Source organism: Tachyglossus aculeatus, chromosome 1, assembly GCF_015852505.1.
Source record: "Tachyglossus aculeatus isolate mTacAcu1 chromosome 1, mTacAcu1.pri, whole genome shotgun sequence".
Lineage (NCBI taxonomy): Eukaryota > Metazoa > Chordata > Mammalia > Monotremata > Tachyglossidae > Tachyglossus > Tachyglossus aculeatus.
The window spans coordinates 10,552,959-10,570,781 of NC_052066.1; the positions used below are offsets into that span (position 1 = coordinate 10,552,959).

At 51.5% G+C, this 17,823-nt stretch overlaps 1 protein-coding gene across 1 annotated transcript in view; it reads right to left on the bottom strand.

Moving 5' to 3' along the window:
* Positions 1-17,823, bottom strand: part of ARPC2 (actin related protein 2/3 complex subunit 2) — a 76,222-nt gene that overhangs the window by 12,178 nt on the left and 46,221 nt on the right. The window contains exons 5-7 of the mRNA XM_038743717.1: positions 16,802-16,988; positions 13,478-13,571; positions 2,006-2,132 (exon numbers count right to left, since the gene is read on the bottom strand). Coding sequence (XP_038599645.1) covers positions 2,006-2,132; positions 13,478-13,571; positions 16,802-16,988 — 408 coding nt within the window. The remainder of the gene's footprint in view (positions 1-2,005; positions 2,133-13,477; positions 13,572-16,801; positions 16,989-17,823) is intronic.

The window sequence follows — 17,823 nt, forward strand, 5'->3', positions numbered from 1 at the left end:
AGCTCTGGGGTAGATACAAGATAATCGGGTTGGACGCAGTCCCAGGCCCACGTGGGGCTCACAGTCTCAACCCCATTTTACAGGTGAGGTCATCGAGGTCCAGAGAAGGGACTTGCCCGAGGTACCATCGGATGAGAACCCGGTTCCTTCTGACTCCGAGACTCGGGCTCTAACGGCTCGACCCCGCTGTGGGGAGGGGAGGAGAGGGGAGTTTGAGACTGTGAGCCCAATGTTGGGTAGGGACCGTCTCTATATGTTGCCAATTTGTACTTCCCAAGCGCTTAGTACAGTGCTCTGCACATAGTAAGCGCTCAATAAATATGATTGATGATGATGATGTCAAATACTGTTCTAAGCTCTGGGGTAGATACAAGATAATCGGGTTGGACGCAGTCCCAGGCCCATATGGGACTCACAGTCTCATCCCCATTATACAGATGAGGTCATCAAGGTCCAGAGAAGGGACTTGCCCGAGGTACCATCGGATGAGAACCCGGTTCCTTCTGACTCCGAGACTTGGGCTCTAACGGCTCGACCCCGCTGTGGGGAGGGGAGGAGAGGGGAGTTTTAGACTGTGAGCCCACTGTTGGGTAGGGACCGTCTCTATATGTTGCCAATTTGTACTTCCCAAGCGCTTAGCACAGTGCTCTGCACATAGTAAGCGCTCAATAAATACGATTGATGATGATGATGATGAGTGGAGAGTATCTCTCCTCAGGCTGCCCCAGGCCCCCGGGGCACAGGGCCGGGGCCACTAAGGGCCGGGCCATCTCGGGGCGGTGGATCTGCCAGGCTGCCCACCGCGCCCGCCTCGTCCCCACACTTTCTCCACCCTCTGATTCGGGAAGGCCAGAGGTTAGACTGTGAGCCCGCTGTTGGGTAGGGACTGCCTCTATATGTTGCCAACTTGTACTTCCCAAGCGCTTAGTCCAGTGCTCTGCACACAGTAAGCGCTCAATAAATACGATTGATGATGATGATGGGCCGGCATGCCCGGTCGGATGACCGCCACGGTCCCGCAGAAGCCGCCCCCGGTGACCTTCCGGAGGGGGATTTTCCCAGGCCGGGCCCAAGGACGTCCCCGCTGACCACTGGGCCATCCGGGCTTCGTGGCACAGGGGGTCCCCCCCCTCCAGCCCCGGTGGCGGGTGGGCTCGCTCCGTCCCATGTGGCCTAGTACAGTGCTCCGCACACAGTAAGCGCTCAATAAATACGACTGAATGAATGACTCCCCACAGCACATATGTATCTATCTGTACATATCTGTAGTTTATTGTTGTATCTATTTGTATTAATGTCTGTCTCCCCCTCTAGACCATGAGCTCGTTGTTGGGTAGGGACCGTCTCTATATGTTTCCAACTTGTACTTCCCAAGCGCTTAGTACAGTGCTCCGCACACAGTGAGCGCTCAATAAATACGATTGAATGAATGACTCCCCACAGCACATATGTACCTATCTATATATATATCTGTAATTTACTGTTGTATCTATTTGTATTCATGTCTGTCTCCCCCTCTAAAATAATAATAATAATGATGGCATTTGTTAAGCGCTTACTATGCGCAAAGCACTGTTCTAAGCACTGGGGGGGGATACAATGTGATCAAGTTGTCCTACGTGGGGCTCACAGTCTTAATCCCCATTTTTACAGATGAGGTAACTGAGGCTCAGAGAAGTTAAGTGACTTGCCCAAGGTCACACAGCAGACCTGTGGTGGAGCCGGCATTCGAACCCATGACCTCTGACTCCAAAGCCCGGGCTCTTTCCACTGAGCCACGCTGCTTCTCCTAGACCGTGAGCTCCTTGTTGGGTAGGGACCGTCTCTGGATGTTGCCAACTTGTACTTCCCAAGCGCTCAGTACAGTGCTCCGCACACAGTAAGCGCTCAATAAATACGATTGAATGAATGACTGAATGCGGCGGGCTCCGAGTCCCCTCGCCGCTGGGGTCCGTGGCCGTGGCGGGGCCTGTCCCACCCCCGCGCACCCCCCGGCCGGGCTCACCGAAGGTGATGTAGCCGATGTTGTCCCCGACGGCGGCGTCCGTGTCTTTGAGCTCCAGGGGCGGCTCCCGGTGGCTGAAGAGGACCTGGGGGGCTGTGTGGCTGGCACGGCGCCCTTCCTTGAATTCCTGGGGGGCCGCGGCGGGCGGAAAGGCGGAGGGAGAGAAGGAAGGAGGGAGGGAGAAGCTTCCGTCAGCACGGACCTCGGCAACCACGTCCCAGCCGCCTCTTGGGAGGCAGGGGGGCCTGGCTTCTCACCCTTCAAAGCCCTCCTGAGAACTCACCTCCTCCAAGGGGCCTTCCCAGACTGAGCCCTTTTTCCTCTCCTCATCATCAATCGTATTTATTGAGCGCTTACTGTGTGCAGAGCACTGTACTAAGCGCTTGGGAAGCACAAGTTGGCAACATCTAGAGACAGTCCCTACCCAACAGTGGGCTCCTCCCCATCCTCCCCGCCCTACCTCTTTCCCCTCCCCACAGCACCTGTATATACGGATTTATTACTCTACTTGTTTTACTTGTACGCATTTACTATTCTGTTTATTTTGGATTTTACTTCGGTATGGATGGAGAGGAAAGGGCGGATCTTGGCAATGTTGCGGAGCTGAGACCGGCAGGTTTTGGTGACGGCTTGGATGTGAGGGGGGAATGAGAGAGCGGAGTTGAGGATGACACCAAGGTTGCGGGCTTGTGAGCGCTCAATAAATACGACTGATGATGATTGATGATGATTTTGTTAATTAATTAATTCATTCATTCAATCATATTTATTGAGCGTTTACTGTGTGCAGAGCACTGTACTAAGCGCTTGGGAAGTACAAGCTGGCAACATCTAGAGACGGTCCCTACCCAACAGTGGGCTCACAGTCTAGAAGGGGGAGACAGAACAAAACATATTAACAAAATAAAATAGAATATGTACAAGTAAAATAGAGTAATAAATACGTACAAACATATATACAGGTGCTGTATATACCGTACCTCGTTCTCGCCCGTCCCGCCTTCGACCCCCGGCCCACGTCATCCCCCGGGCCTGGAATGCCCCCAATCCCTCTGCCCATCCGCCAAGCTAGCTCTCTTCCTCCCTTCAAGGCCCCACCGAGAGCTCACCTCCTCCAGGAGGCCTTCCCACACTCAGCCCCTTCCTTCCTCTACCCCTCGTCCCCCTCTCCATCCCCCCCATCTTACCTCCTTCCCTTCCCCACAGCACCTGTATAAATGTATATATGTTTGTACATATTTATTACTCTATTTATTTATTTATTTATTTTACCTGTACATATCTATTCTATTTATTTTATTTTGTTAGTATGTTTGGTTTTGTTCTCTGTCTTCCCCTTTTAGACTGTGAGCCCACTGTTGGGTAGGGACTGTCTCTAGATGTTGCCAATTTGTACTTCCCAAGCGCTTAATACAGTGCTCTGCACGTAGTAAGCGCTCAATAAATACGATTGATGATGATGATGATGTGGGGAAGGGAAGGAGGTAAGGCGGGAGGGATGGAGAGGGGGAGGAGGGGGAGAGGAAGGAGGGGGCTCAGTCTGAGAAGGCCTCCTGGAGGAGGTGAGCTCTCGGTAGGGCCCTGATGTGCATTTAGCTTTAGTTCTATTTGTTTTGACAACTTGACACCTGTCCATATGTTTTGTTTTGTCATCTGTCTCCCCCTTCTACACTGTGAGCCTATTGTTGGGTAAGCACCGTCTCTATATGCTGCCAACTTGTACTTCCCAAGTGCTTAGTACAGTGCTCTGCACACAGTAAGCGCTCAATAAATACAATTGAATGAATGAACTTATTCGTCTTGATTTCTATATCGGTCTCCCCCTCTAATAATAATGATGACATTTATTAAGCGCTTACTGTGCCAGGCACTATAATAATAATAATAATGATAATAATAATGATGGTATTTGTTAAGCGCTTACTATGTGCAAAGCACTGTTCTAAGCGCTGGGGGGATACAAGGTGATCAGGTTGTCCCACGTGGGGCTCACGGCAGGGAATGTGTCCGCATATGATTGTATTACAATATTTGTTATTTTTGTATAGTATGCTTTATATAGTACATTAACAATAATAATAATAATGGCATTTGTTAAGCGCTATGTGCAAAGCACTGTTCTAAGCGCTGGGGGGATACAAGGTGATCAGGTTGTCCCGCCTGGGGCTCACAGTCGTCATCCCTATTTTACGGATGAGGTAACTGAGGCTCCGAGAAGTGAAGTGACTTGCCCAAGGTCACACAGCAGATGTGGCGGAGCTGGCATTCGAACCCATGACCTCTGACTCCAAAGTCCGTGCTCTTTCCACTGAGCCACGCTATAAAAATATTTAACACTGTATATATTCTATTATATTGTACTCTCCCAAGCATTTATTCCAGTGCTCTGCGCACAGCAAGCACTCAATAAATACCTCTTGCAGACTGATTGATATCCCTCGACGCTGGAAGCTCCTTAATAATTAATAACCTAGTATTTGTAAAGCGCTTACTATGTGCCAGGCGCTGTACTAAGTGCTAGGGTAGATACAAAGTAATTGAGTAGAACCCAGTCCCTGTCGCACATGGGGCTCACGGTCTCAACCCCCATTTTACAGATGATGCAACTGATGTCAGCAGAAGTGCAGTGACTCGCCCAAGTTCACCCGGCAGACAAGCTGCGCCGCCGGGATTAGAACCCAGGTCCTTCTGACTTCCAGTCCTGGGCTCTAGCCACGAGGCCACGCTGCTTCTCATCATCATCATCAATCGTATTTATTGAGCGCTTCCTGTGTGCAGAGCACTGGACTAAGCGCTTGGGAAGTCCAAGTTGGCAACATCTAGAGACGGTCCCTACCCAACAGTGGGCTCACAGTCTAAAAGGGAGCTTCTCCTTGTGGGCAGGAAACATGCATGCCAACACTGATGGACTGTACTCTCCCAAGCGCTTAGTACAGTGCCCTGCACACAGTTGAGCGCTCGATAAACGCTATCGATTGCATGGTGGAGTGGACAGTGCGCGGGCCTGAGAATCAGAAGGTTGCGGGTTCTCATCCCGGCCCCGCCACCTGCCTGCTTTGCGACCTCAGGGAAGTCGCTTCACTACTCTGTGCCTCAGTTTCCTCATCTGTAAAATGGGGATTGAGCCTGGCAGCCCCACGTGGGACAGGGAATGTGTCCAACCTGATCTGCCTGTGTCCACCCCTGCGCTTAGTACAGTGCCTGGCACATAGTGAGGGCTTCAGAAATACCACAATTCTTCTTCTTATTATTACTCAGCCCCCGCCTCCCAGAGGGGCGGTCAACCAGCCCCAGCGTGTAGGGGGGAGAGGGCAGGGGGCGGGGGGCACTGCCCCCAGCCCAGGGCTGACGGGGAGGGAAATCTAACGCCAGACCCCAGTCCACCATGGGGTCGGACACGTAGTAAGCGCTTCACGGATACCATAAAAAATGGTTAACCTCCCCCCAGATAAAAACAATAAAATAACGAATAATAGAAAATAATAATATTTTAAGAAAAAACAGGGGAGGGAAGCTTGGGGAAAGGTGGACTTCGGTCTGACCAGGGGAAGGGGCATCGGAAAACCACCTTGGCGCTGCCAGGGCCCCAGCTGGGAGAGGAGGAGGAGGCAGGGTCAGGTGTTTCTGCCATCATCATCATCAATCGGTATCAGACGGATGCCAGGGAATAACAACGATAACTGTGGCGTTCACTGAGCGCTTACTATGTGGCAGGTGCTGCTCTAAGCGCTGGGGTGGATCCAAGATAATTGGGTTGGATGCGGCCCCTTTCCCACTTGGGGCTCCCAGTCTTCACCCCCATTTTTCAGAAGAGGGAACTGAGGCCCAGAGAGGTGAAGTGACTGGCCCCAGGTCACAGAGCAGCCAGGTGGCGGGGCTGGGGTTAGATCCAGGGGCAGTGAGCCTGCCCGCCCGCCCACCCCAGGGGAAGATGGACTTCTATCTGCCCTCCCACCCACCCCCCAACCCCCCTCAGCTCAACCAGGGGACCATCAGGGGACCAGGAACCAGAAAACCACCCCGGCTGGGAGAGGAGGAGGAGGAAGAGGATAAAGAGGAGGGGGAGAGGAGGAGGAGGAGGAGGGGAAGGAGGAGGAGGAGGAAGAGAATAATAATAATAATAATGGCATTTATTAAGCGCTTACTTTGTGCGAAGCACTGTTCTAAGCGCTGGGGAGGTTACAAAGTGCTCAGGTTGTCCCAGAGGGGGCTCACAGTCTTCATCCCCATTTTACAGATGAGGGAACTGAGGCCCAGAGAAGTGAAGTGACTCGCCCAGAGCCACACAGCTGACAAGCAGCGGAGCCGGTATTCGAACCCATCACCGCTGACTCCAAAGCCCGGGCTCTTTCCACTGAGCCACGCTGCTTCTCTAAAGAGAAGGATAAAGAGGTGGGGGAGAGGAGGAGAAGGAGGAGGAGGAGGAGGAGGGGAAGGGAGGAAGAGGAGAAGTAGGGAGAGGAGGCGGAGGGAGGAGGAGGAGAAGGAGGGGAGGGGAAGGAGGAGGAGGGAGAGAAGGAGGAGGGAGGAGGAGGAGGGGGAGGGAGAGGAGGAGGATGAAGAGGAGGAGGAGGGAGGAGGAGGAGGAGGGAGGAGGGGGAGGGAGAGGAGGAGGAAGAGGAGAAGGAGAAGGAGGAGGAGGGGAAGAGGAGGAGGAGGGGAAGAGGAGGAGGAGGAGGGGAAGAGGAGGAGGAGGGGAAGAGGAGGAGGAGGGGAAGAGGAGGAGGAGGGGAAGAGGAGGAGGAGGGAGAGGAGGAGAAGGCGAACAGGGGGAGGGGGAGGGAGAGAAGGAGGAGGGAAGAGGAGGAGGGGGAGGGAGGAGGAGGGGGGAGAGAGGAGGAAGGAGAGGAGGGGGAGGAAGGAGAGGAGGGGGAGGAAGGAGAGGAGGAGGGGGAGGAGGGGGAGGGAGGAGGAGGAAGAGGAGAAGGGAGGGAAAGAGGAGGGGGAGGAGGGGGAGGGAGGAGGAGGGAGACTAGAAGGGGGAAGAGGAGGGCAAGAGAGGAGGAAGAGGGAGAGGAGGGGAAGAGGAGGGGGGAGGGAGGAGGAGGGAGACGAGAAGGGGAGGAGGAGGGCAAGAGAGAAGGAAGAGGGAGAGGAGGGGAAAGGAGGAGGGAGAGGAGGAGGCAGGGGCAGGAGTTCCCACCCTCAACATCTGTGAGGTGTTCCGTTCCTGCCCCGGCCCCCGGGAAACGCCCTGGCGGGCGGCAGCACCGAGGGGGCTGCTCGGGGGTTTTGGGCTGGGCTTTCTGCGGGCTCTCTGGGGGCCCTTGGGGACCCCAGCCTGCTCCCTCCTCCTTCCCCTGCAACCACTTCTCACCGCTCCCTAATAATCAGCATCATCATAACTGTGGCACTTGTTCAGCACTTCCAAGGTGCCAGTTACTGTTCTATGCAATGGGGGAGATACAAGCTAATAATAATAATTCTGGTATTTGTTAAGTGCTGAATCAGGTTGGACATAGTCCCTGTCCTGCGTGGCGGCTCACAGTCTTAATCCCCATTGGAAAGATGTTGACGACAATGATGATGATGGTATCTGTTAAGCTCTATGTGCCAAGCACTGTTCTAAGCACTGGGGTAGATCAAAAGTCATCGGGTTGTCCCAAGTGGGGCTCACAGTCTTCATCCCCATTCGATAGATGAGGTCACTGAGGCCCAGAGAATAATAATTATAATCAATCAGTTGTATTTACTGAGCACCTTCTGTGTGTACAGCATAATGATAATAAAAACAAAAATAATGATAATAATTGTGGTATTTGTTAAGCACTTACTATGTCCCCCCCACCCTACCTCCTTCCCCTCCCCACAGCACTAGTATATATACTTGTACAGATTTATTACTCTATTTATTTTACTTGTACATATTACTATTCTGTTTTGTTAATGATATGCATATAGCTTTAATTCTATTTGTTTTGACAACTGTGACACCTGTCTACATGTTTTGTTTTCTTGCCTGTCTCCCCCTTCTAGACTGTGAGCCCGTTGTTGGGCCGGGACCGTCTCTATATGTTGCCGACTTGTACTTCCCAAGCGCTTAGTCCAGTGCTCTGCACACAGTAAGAGCTCAATAAATACGACTGAATGAATGAATACTATTCTAAGCGCTGGGGTAGAGACAAGATAATCAGGTTGGACATAATCCCTGTCCCACACAGGACTGTCTTAATAATGTTGCCAATTTGTACTTCCCAAGCGCTTAGTACAGTGCTCTGCACATAGTAAGCGCTCAATAAATACGATTGATGATGATGAATAATAATAACAATAATAATAATTACGGTATTAGTTAAGCGCTCACATGTGCCAAGCACTGTTCTAAGAGCTGGGGTAGATACAAGGTTATCTTAATCTTAATCCCCATTTTACAGATGAGGGAACTGAGGCCCAGGGAAGTGAAGTGACTTGCCCAAGGTCACCCAGCAGACAAGTGGTTTTGTTCTCTGTCTCCCCCTTTTAGACTGTGAGCCCACTGTTGGGTAGGGACCGTCTCTATATGTTGCCAACTTGTACTTCCCAAGCGCTTAGTACAGTGCTCTGCACACAGTAAGCGCTCAATAAATACGATTGATGATGATGATGGTGGAGCCGAGATAAGAACCCAGGTCCTTTGAACTCCCAGGTGCAGGCCCAATCCACTAGGATCACGCTGCTCCTCAGAGAAGTGAAGCGACTTGGCCAAAGTCACGCAGCAGACAGGTGATGGAACCGGGGTTAGAACCCAGGGCCTTCTAATAATAATAATGATGGCATTTATTAAGCGCTATGTGCAAGGCACTGCTCTAAGCGCTGGGGAGGTTACAAGGTGATCAGGTTGTCCCATAGGGGGGCTCACAGTCTCAATCCCCATTTGACAGATAACTGGGGCCCAGAGAAGTGAAGTGACTTGCCCCCAGTCACACAGCTGACAATTGGCAGAGCTGGGATTTGAACCCATGACCTCTGACTCCAAAGCCTCTTTCTACTGAGCCATGCTGCTTCTGCCACCCAGGCCCTATCTACTAGGCCATGCTGCTTCTGAGGGTTTAGAACCCAGGTCCTCCTAACTTCCAGGTCTGGGCGCTAACCACTAGACCACACCACCCCCTCTGCGGGCACCACCAGCTCTGGCCCGGTGCACGAGGCAGACGGGTGGAACACGACCCTCACCCCCTCACCTCCTCCAGGAAGCCCTCCCAGACTGAGCCCCCTCCTTCCTCTCCCCCTCGTCCCCCTCTCCATCCCCACCATCTTACCTCCTTCCCTTCCCCACAGCATCTGTATATACGTATATATGTTTGTACATATTTATTACTCTATTTATTTTACTTGTACGTATCTATTCTATTTATTTTATTTTGTTAATATGTTTGGTTTTGTTCTCTGTCTCCCCCTTCTAGACTGTGAGCCCACTGGTGGGTAGGGACTGTCTCTATATGTTGCCAACTTGGACTTCCCAAGTGCTTAGTACAGTGCTCTGCACTCAATAAATACGATTGACTGATTGATTTTATTTTGTTAATATGTTTTGCTTTGTTGCCTGTCTCCCCCTTCTAGACTGTGAGCCCACTGTTGGGTAGGGACCGCCTCTAGATGTTGCCAACTTGTACTTCCCAAGCACTCAGTCCAGTGCTCTGCACACAGTAAGCGCTCAATAAATACAATTGATTGATTGATTGATTGACCCTGACTTTCTGGCCGGGCCCGGAGGGTCCACTTCCCAGAGAGCCGGGGGGAGGGAAGAGGTGCCCCCTGGTCTGGTGATCCCAGAAACCTCTCCTCCCCCCCGGCCACCCCGAATGGGTCGCCTGGCACCCGCTGCCTCCTGCGCTGCCATCCCCTCAGAGGTCATTCGGTCCATCCGGCGTGGCTCAGTGGAAAGAGCACGGGCTTTGGGGTCAGAGGTCATGGGTTCGAATCCCTGCTCCGCCGCTTGTCAGCTGTGGGACCTTGGGCAAGCCACTTCTCTGTGCCTCACTTACCTCATCTGTAAAATGGGGATTAAGACTGTGAGCCCCACGTGGGACAACCTGATCACCTTGCATCCCCCCAGCGCTTAGAACAGTGCTTTGCACATAGTAAGCGCTTAATAAATGCCATTATTATTATTGTTATTATTATTATCCCCTGCCTTGGGGCAGAGGGCCCCCCAATTAGCCCTCACCCGTGTGGCCCGGGGACACACCCGCCACGCTCAGAGCGTCAGTGCTCTCAGGCCCACTCAGACCTCGAGTGGTGTGGCCCGATGATGATGATGGCATTTATTAAGCGCTTACTATGTGCCCAGCACTGTTCTAAGCGCTGGGGAGGTTACAGGGTGATCAGGTTGTCCCACGTGGGGCTCACAGTCTTCATCCTCATTTTACAGATGAGGGAACTGAGGCCCAGAGAAGTGAAGGGACTTGCCCAGAGCCGGGATTTGAACCCATGACCCCTGACTCCAAAGCCCGTGCTCTTTTCCACTAAGCCACGCTGCTTCTCTGCCCGATGACCTGGCCCCTTCCTTCCTCACCTCGCCACTCTCCCACGCCAACCCAGTCCGCCGCACGCTTTGCTCCTTAATGCCAACCTTCTTCCTGGGCCTCCATCTCGCCTCTCTCTCCGCCAACCTCTCGCCCCTGTCCTGCCTCTGGCCCGGAACGCCCTCCCTCCTCACACCCAACAGACAATGACTCTCCCTGTCTTCAAAGCCTTACAGCGTGGCTCAGTGGAAAGAGCCCGGGCTTTGGAGTCAGAGGTCAGGGGTTCAAATCCCGGCTCCGCCACTTGTCAGCTGGGTGACTTTGGGCAAGTCACTTCACTTCTCTGGGCCTCAGTTCCCTATCTGCAAAATGGGGATGAAGACTGTGAGCCCCCCGTGGGGCAACCTGATCACCTTGTAAACTCCCCAGTGCTTTGCACATAGTAAGCGCTTAACAAATGCCATTATTATTATTATTATTGAAGGCCCATCTCCTCTAAGAAGCCTTCCCTAAACCCTCCTTTCCTCTTCTCCCCCTCACTTCTGCGTCACCTTGACTTGCTCTCTTTCTTCATCCCCCGTCCCAGCCCCACACCACTCATGTCCACACCCCTCATTTATTTACTTCTATTAGTGTATCTGTCTTCCCCTCTAGACTGCAAGCTCATTGTGGGCAGGGAATGTATCTGTTTATTGTTCTATTGGACTCCCCCGGCCGTTTAGTATAATGGTCCGCACACAATAAGTGCGCAATAAATACAACTTAGAGGCTTACAGAGCCTGAGCCTGGGAGTCAGAAGGTCCTGGGTTCTAATCTCAGCTCGGCCACATATCTGCTGTGTGACCCTGGGCAAGTCACTTCACTTCTCCAACTTCCTGTCAATCCACACTTCAGTCTATACTTCACTCTGCTGCCCGGATTATCTTTCTACAGAAACACTCCTCAAACATCTCCAGTAGTTGTCTATCCACCTCCATGGCAAACCAAAACTCCTCACTGTTGGCTTTATAAAGCCATCCATCCCCTCGCCCCCTCCTCCCTCACCTCCCTCCTGCCCTTCTCCCTCCCAGCCTGCGAACTCCACTCCTCTGCCGCCACTAATCATCATCAATCGTATTTATTGAGCGCTTACTGTGTGCAGAGCACTGTACTAAGTGCTTGGGAAGTACAAATTGGCAACATATAGGGACAGTCCCTACCCAACAGTGGGCTCACAGACCAGGCTCGCATCTCCTCCTGCCTTCAGGACATCTCCATCTGGATGTCCGCCCGCCCCCTAAAGCTCAACATGTCGAAGACTGAGCTCCTTGTCTTCCCTCCCAAACCTTGCCCTCTCCCTGACTTTCCCATCTCTGTTGACGGCACTACCATCCTTCCCGTCTCACAAGCCCGCAACCTTGGTGTCATCCTCGACTCCGCTCTCTCATTCACCCCTCACATCCAAGCCGTCACCAAAACCTGCCGGTCTCAGCTCCGCAACATTGCCAAGATCCGCCCTTTCCTCTCCATCCCAACCGCTACCCTGCTCATTCAAGCTCTCATCCTATCCCGTCTGGACTACTGCACCAGCCATCTCTCTGATCTCCCATTCTCGTGTCTCTCTCCACTTCAATCCATACTTCATGCTGCTGCCCGGATCGTCTTTGTCCAGAAACGCTCTGGGCATGTTACTCCCCTCCTCAAAAATCTCCAGTGGCTACCAATCAATCTGCGCATCAGGCAGAAACTCCTCACCCTGGGCTTCAAGGCTGTCCATCCCCTCGCCCCCTCCTACCTCCCCTCCCTTCTCTCCTTCTACAGCCCAGTCCGCACCCTCCGCTCCTCCACCGCTGATCTCCTCACCGTACCTCGCTCTCGCCCGTCCCGCCATCGACGCCCGGCCCACGTCCTCCCCCGGGCCTGGAATGGCCTCCCTCTGCCCCTCCGCCAATCTCGCTCTCTTCCTCCCTTCAAGGCCCTGCTGAGAGCTCACCTCCTCTAGGAGGCCTTCCCAGACTGAGCCCCTTCCTTCCTCTCCCCCTCGTCCCCCTCTCCATCCCCCCCATCTTACCTCCTTCCCTTCCCCACAGCACCTGTATATATGTATATATGTTTGTACATATTTATTACTCTATTTATCTATTTATTTTATTTGTACATATCTATTCTATTTATTTTATTTTGTTAGTATGTTTGGTTTTGTTCTCTGTCTCCCCCTTTTAGACTGTGAGCCCACTGTTGGGTAGGGACTGTCTCTATATGTTGCCAATTTGTACTTCCCAAGCGCTTAGTACAGTGCTCTGCACATAGTAAGCACTCAATAAATACGATTGATGATGATGATGATAAAAGGTGGGCTCACTAATCTTCTCACTGGGCCTCCATCTCGCCTGTCCCGACGTGGAGCAGGGGTCACCGCCGTTGACCCACGCCCTACCTCTGGCCTGAAACACCCTCCCTCCTCAAATTCGCCAAATTAGCTTTCAAAACCTCCCTGAAAGCTCACCTCCTCCAGGAGGCCTTCCTGGACTAAACCCCCCCCCTTTTCCTCTGCTCCCCCTTCCCTCCCCATCGCCCCCCCCCCCCTCTGCTCTACCCCCTTCCCCGCTCCACCCCACTTGTGTGTGTATATGTACATATTTATAATTCTATTTATTTTATTAATGATGTGCATATATCTATAATTCTATTTATAATAATAATAATAATAATAATAATAATAATAATAATAATAATAATAATAATAATGACATTTATACTGATGACACTGATGCCTGTTTACTTGTTTTGGCTTATTACGGTGCTCGGCACCCAGTAAGCGCTCTATAAATATGACTGGATGAATGAATGAATGAATGAATGGGTCTCCGTGACCTCATCTGTAAAATGGGGATGAAGACTGTGAGCTCCCAGCGGCGGGGAAGCCATCGTGGATCTGGGTTCTGCTCCGGGCCGAGCTCGTCTTCCCAATACGTCCCACGAAACCCTCCCCGACCGAGGGTGGCTTCACCCCCGCCCCTTCCCCCTGCCCCCGGGGAGCCCGCTGTACCTGCATGAAAACCTTCCCGATGACCACGTCATCGTCGTCCTTAAATACCGTGCTGAACACTGCCGTGACCCGATCCTTCTTGGACTCCACGTACCTAATTATAATCATCATTCATAATCGTCATCTTTGTTAAGCGCTTACTATGTGAAAAGCACTGCACTTTAAGCGCTGGGGTGGGTGGAGGTCAGCCCACGGGGTTAATAATAATAATGATGATGGCATTTGTTAAACACTTACAATAATAATAATGGCATTTATTAAGCGCTTACTATAGGTAAAGCACTGTTCTAATGTTCTAAGCACTGGGGGGGGATACAAGGTGATCAGGTTGTCCCACGGGGGGCTCACGGTCTTCACCCCCATTTTACAGATGAGGGAACTGAGGCGCAGAGAGGTTAAGTGGCTTGCCCCAGGTCACACAGCAGACAAGTGGCGGAACTGGGATTCGAACCCTTGACCTTGGACTCCCAAGCCCGTGCTCTCTCCACTGAGCCTCGCTGGGTTGTGTCCAACCCGATTTGTTTGTAATAATAGTAGTGATTCTGGTACTTGTTAAGCGCTTACTATGGGCCAAGCACTGTTCTAAACGCTGGGGTAGGTAGGGAAGCAGCATGGTGTAGTGGCTAGAGCCAGAAGGGAGTCAGAGGGTCATGGGTTCTAATCCTGGCTCCTCCACTTGTCTGCTGGGTGACCTTAGGCAAGTCACTACACTTCTTTGGGCCTCAGTTCCCTCACCTGTAAAATGGGGATTAGGACTGTGAGCCCCACATGGGACAACCCGATTACCTTGCACCTACCCCAGCGCTTAGTACAGTGCCTGGCCCATAGTAAGCACTTAATAAATACCATCCTTATCATTATTATTATTACAAGGTGGCCAGGTTGGACACAGGGCTTGTCCCACATGGGGCTCACCGTCTTAATCCCCATTTTACAGATGAGGTCACTGAGGCCCAGAGAAGTAAAGTGACAAGCAGCGTGGCTTAGTGGCTACAGCCCGGGCCTGGGAGCCAGAAGGTCATGGGTTCTAATCCCAGCTCCGCCACACGCCTGCTGTGTGACCTTGGGCAAGTCACTTCACTTCTCTGGGCCTCAAGTTCCCAGTTCTTCTGTTATATCGTTGCACTGTACTCTCCCAAGCGCTCAGTACAGTGCTCTGCACACTGCGAGCCCGCTGTTGGGTAGGGACCGTCTCTATATGTTGCCAACTTGTATTCACTCATTCAATCGTACTTATTTAGCGTTTACTGTGTGCAGAGCACTGTACTAAGCGCTTGGGAAGTCCAAGTTGGCAACATATAGAGACGGTCCCTACCCAACAGCGGGCTCACAGTCTCCCAAGCGCTTAGTACAGTGCTCTGCACACAGTAAGCGCTCAATAAATAAGACTGAATCAATGAAGGAACAGGGGCTCGATAAATATGATTAACCGACTGAGTGACATTCTAGACTGTAAGCCCGTTGTTGGGTACGGACCGTCTCTGTTGCCGATCTGTACTTCCCAAGCGCTTAGTCCAGTGCTCTGCACACAGTAAGCGCTCAATAAATATGACAATGAATGAATGAATGAATCTTTCTAACTCCCAGGCCTGTGCTTTAACCACAGGGCCACGCTGCTTCTCCCTTGAAATTCTGTTTCTTCCACGTTCTTAATTCTAGGGCTCTTAAATTCAGGAAGTGTTCGATAAATACCACTGATTGATCGATTGATTGATTGACTGAATGGGCAAACCTGGGAAATCAGACCGATGAGTCAACTGCGGTCCTCTCCCACACAGAGGGATGGGGGGAGAGGAGGCCACAGCTCCGGGGAGCCGGGGGCTGGGGAGAGGGGGGATTAGGGTCTCAAAAATCCCCTTAAATTGGACGTTTTTTTCCAGCAGCATTTTTCTTTTTTTAAGAACCAGCGTGGCCTAATGGAAATAATACTAATAAAAATAATAATGATGGCCTTTGTTAAGCGCTTACTAAGTGCCAAGCACTGTTCTAAGCACTGGTGGGGAAGGGCCTGGGAATCAGAGGATCTGAGTTCCAATCCCGGCCCTGCTAAATGCTTGCTGTGTCACCTTGGGCAAATCATCATCATCATCAATCGTATTTATTTATACGATTTATAAATCGTATAAGTGATTTATAAATCACTTGGCTTCTTTACACCTCGATTTGACCTGTACCATGGGGATTCGATAGCTCGTCTTCCTCCTATTTAGACTGTCAGCCCCATATGGGACTTAACAAATACCACAAATGTCATTATTAGGTCATTAAGTGTCAAGAACTTCTCTGTGCCTCAGTTCCCTCATCTGTAAAATGGGGATGAAGACTGTGAGCCCCACGTGGGACAACCTGATTGCCTTGTATCCCCCCCAGCACTTAGTGCTTTGCACATAGTAAGCGCTTAACAAATACCATCATTATTATTATTATTAGGACCTGGGTTCTAATCCTGGCGATGCCACTTGCCTGCGGTGTGACTTTGGGCAAGTTGCTTGACTTCTCTGGGCCTCAGTGACCTCATGTGTAAAATGCGGATGAAGACCGTGAGCCCCATGTCAGACAGGGACTTTGTCCAACCTGATTAGCTGTCTCTACCGCAACGCTTAGAACAATGCTTGGCCCCAGGAAGGCGTGTAACAAGTATGACTATTATTACCATTATTATTATATTACAGGGACTGTATCCAACCTGATTAGCTTGTCTCTACCACAGCGCTTAGAGCAGAGCTTGGCCCATAGTAAGTGCTTAAGAGGTACGATAATTATTATTACTAATACAAGGACCGTATCCGACCTGATTAGTTTGTCTCTACCGCAATGCTTAGTACAGTGCCTGTCACATAGTAAGCGCTTAACGGAGACCTTTTAAAAAACAAAAACAAAAAACACACCAACCCCCCTCACCCCGCCCCCCCCCCAAAACCCTCCAGATTCCAGGATACGGTGAGAATGAAGATGCCTGAAGTGGCTTATTGGAAAGAGCCCAGGCTTGGGAGTCAGAGGTCGTGGGTTCTAATCCCAGCTCTGTCACTTAACAACTGTGCGACTTTGGGCCAGTCACGAAACTTCTCTGTCCCTCAGTTACCTCATCTGTAAAACGGGGATGAAGACCATGAGCTCCACGTGGGACAACCTGATTACCTTGTATCTACCCCAGCGCTTTGAACAGTGTTCGGCACACAGTAAACGCTTAGCAAATACTATCATTATTATTATCATGCCCACCTTTTCCCAGCCAGTGGGGGGGTTCTCCCGGGGCCCCACCTCCCCCTCTGAGGAGCGGCTGGTGACCGGGCCCACCTGGGGGTCCCCGGGGGCCCGACTCACATGGTCTCGTCGTCCCTGTAGTGGACGACGGCCCTGTTCTCTCCCTCCTTGCCCTCTTCCTGGAACTTGAAGTACTTCTCGAAGACGGAGGCGAAGCAGTTGCGTTTCAACATGCCGGCCTGGTGCACGATGGAGTCTTTGGACGCGGGCAGGTTCTCCAGGTCGTACAGCAAGGATACATTGTAGCCTGAGAAAGGAAACCCCGCCGGTCAACACGCCCCCACCCCACCCCACCCCACGCGGAGGCTCACCAAGCCTGGCCCGCTGGGCGGGGGGCACAGGGGAGAAGGGAGAGGAGGAGAGAGGAGACAGAAGAGAAGGAGGAGGAGGAAGAGGAGAAGGAAGAGGTGAGAGGCGCAGAGAGAGGAGGAGGGGAAGAAAGGAGGAGGAGAAGGCAAGCAGAGAGGAGGAAGAGGAGAGGAGGAGTGGGAGGAGGAGGAGCAGAAGAGGAGAGAGGAGAAAGAAGAGGAGAGGAGGAGAAAGAGAAGAGAGGAGGAGAGGAAGAAGAGGAGGAGAGAGGAGTATAGCTTTAGGAGAGAGAATTATGGTTATAATTCTATTTATTCTGATGGTTTTGCCACCTGTCTGCACGTTTTGTTTTGTTGTCTGTCTCCCCCTTCTAATCAATCAGTCAATCAATCAATCGTATTTATTGAGTGCTTACTATGTGCAGAGCACTGTACTAAGCGCTTGGGAAGTACAAATTGGCATCACATAGAGACAGTCCCTACCCAACAGTGGGCTCACAGTCTAAAAGGGGGAGACAGAGAACAGAACCAAACATACCAACAAAATAAAATAAGTAGGATAGAAATGTACAAGTAAAATAAATAAATAAATAAATAGAGTAATAAATATGTACAACCATATATACATATATACAGGTGCTGTGGGGAAGGGAAGGAGGTAAGACGGGGGGATGGAGAGGGGGACGAGGGGGAGAGGAAAGAAGACTAGACTTCTAGACTGTGAGCCCGTTGTTGGGTAGGGACCGTCTCCGTCTGTCGCCGACTTGTACTTCC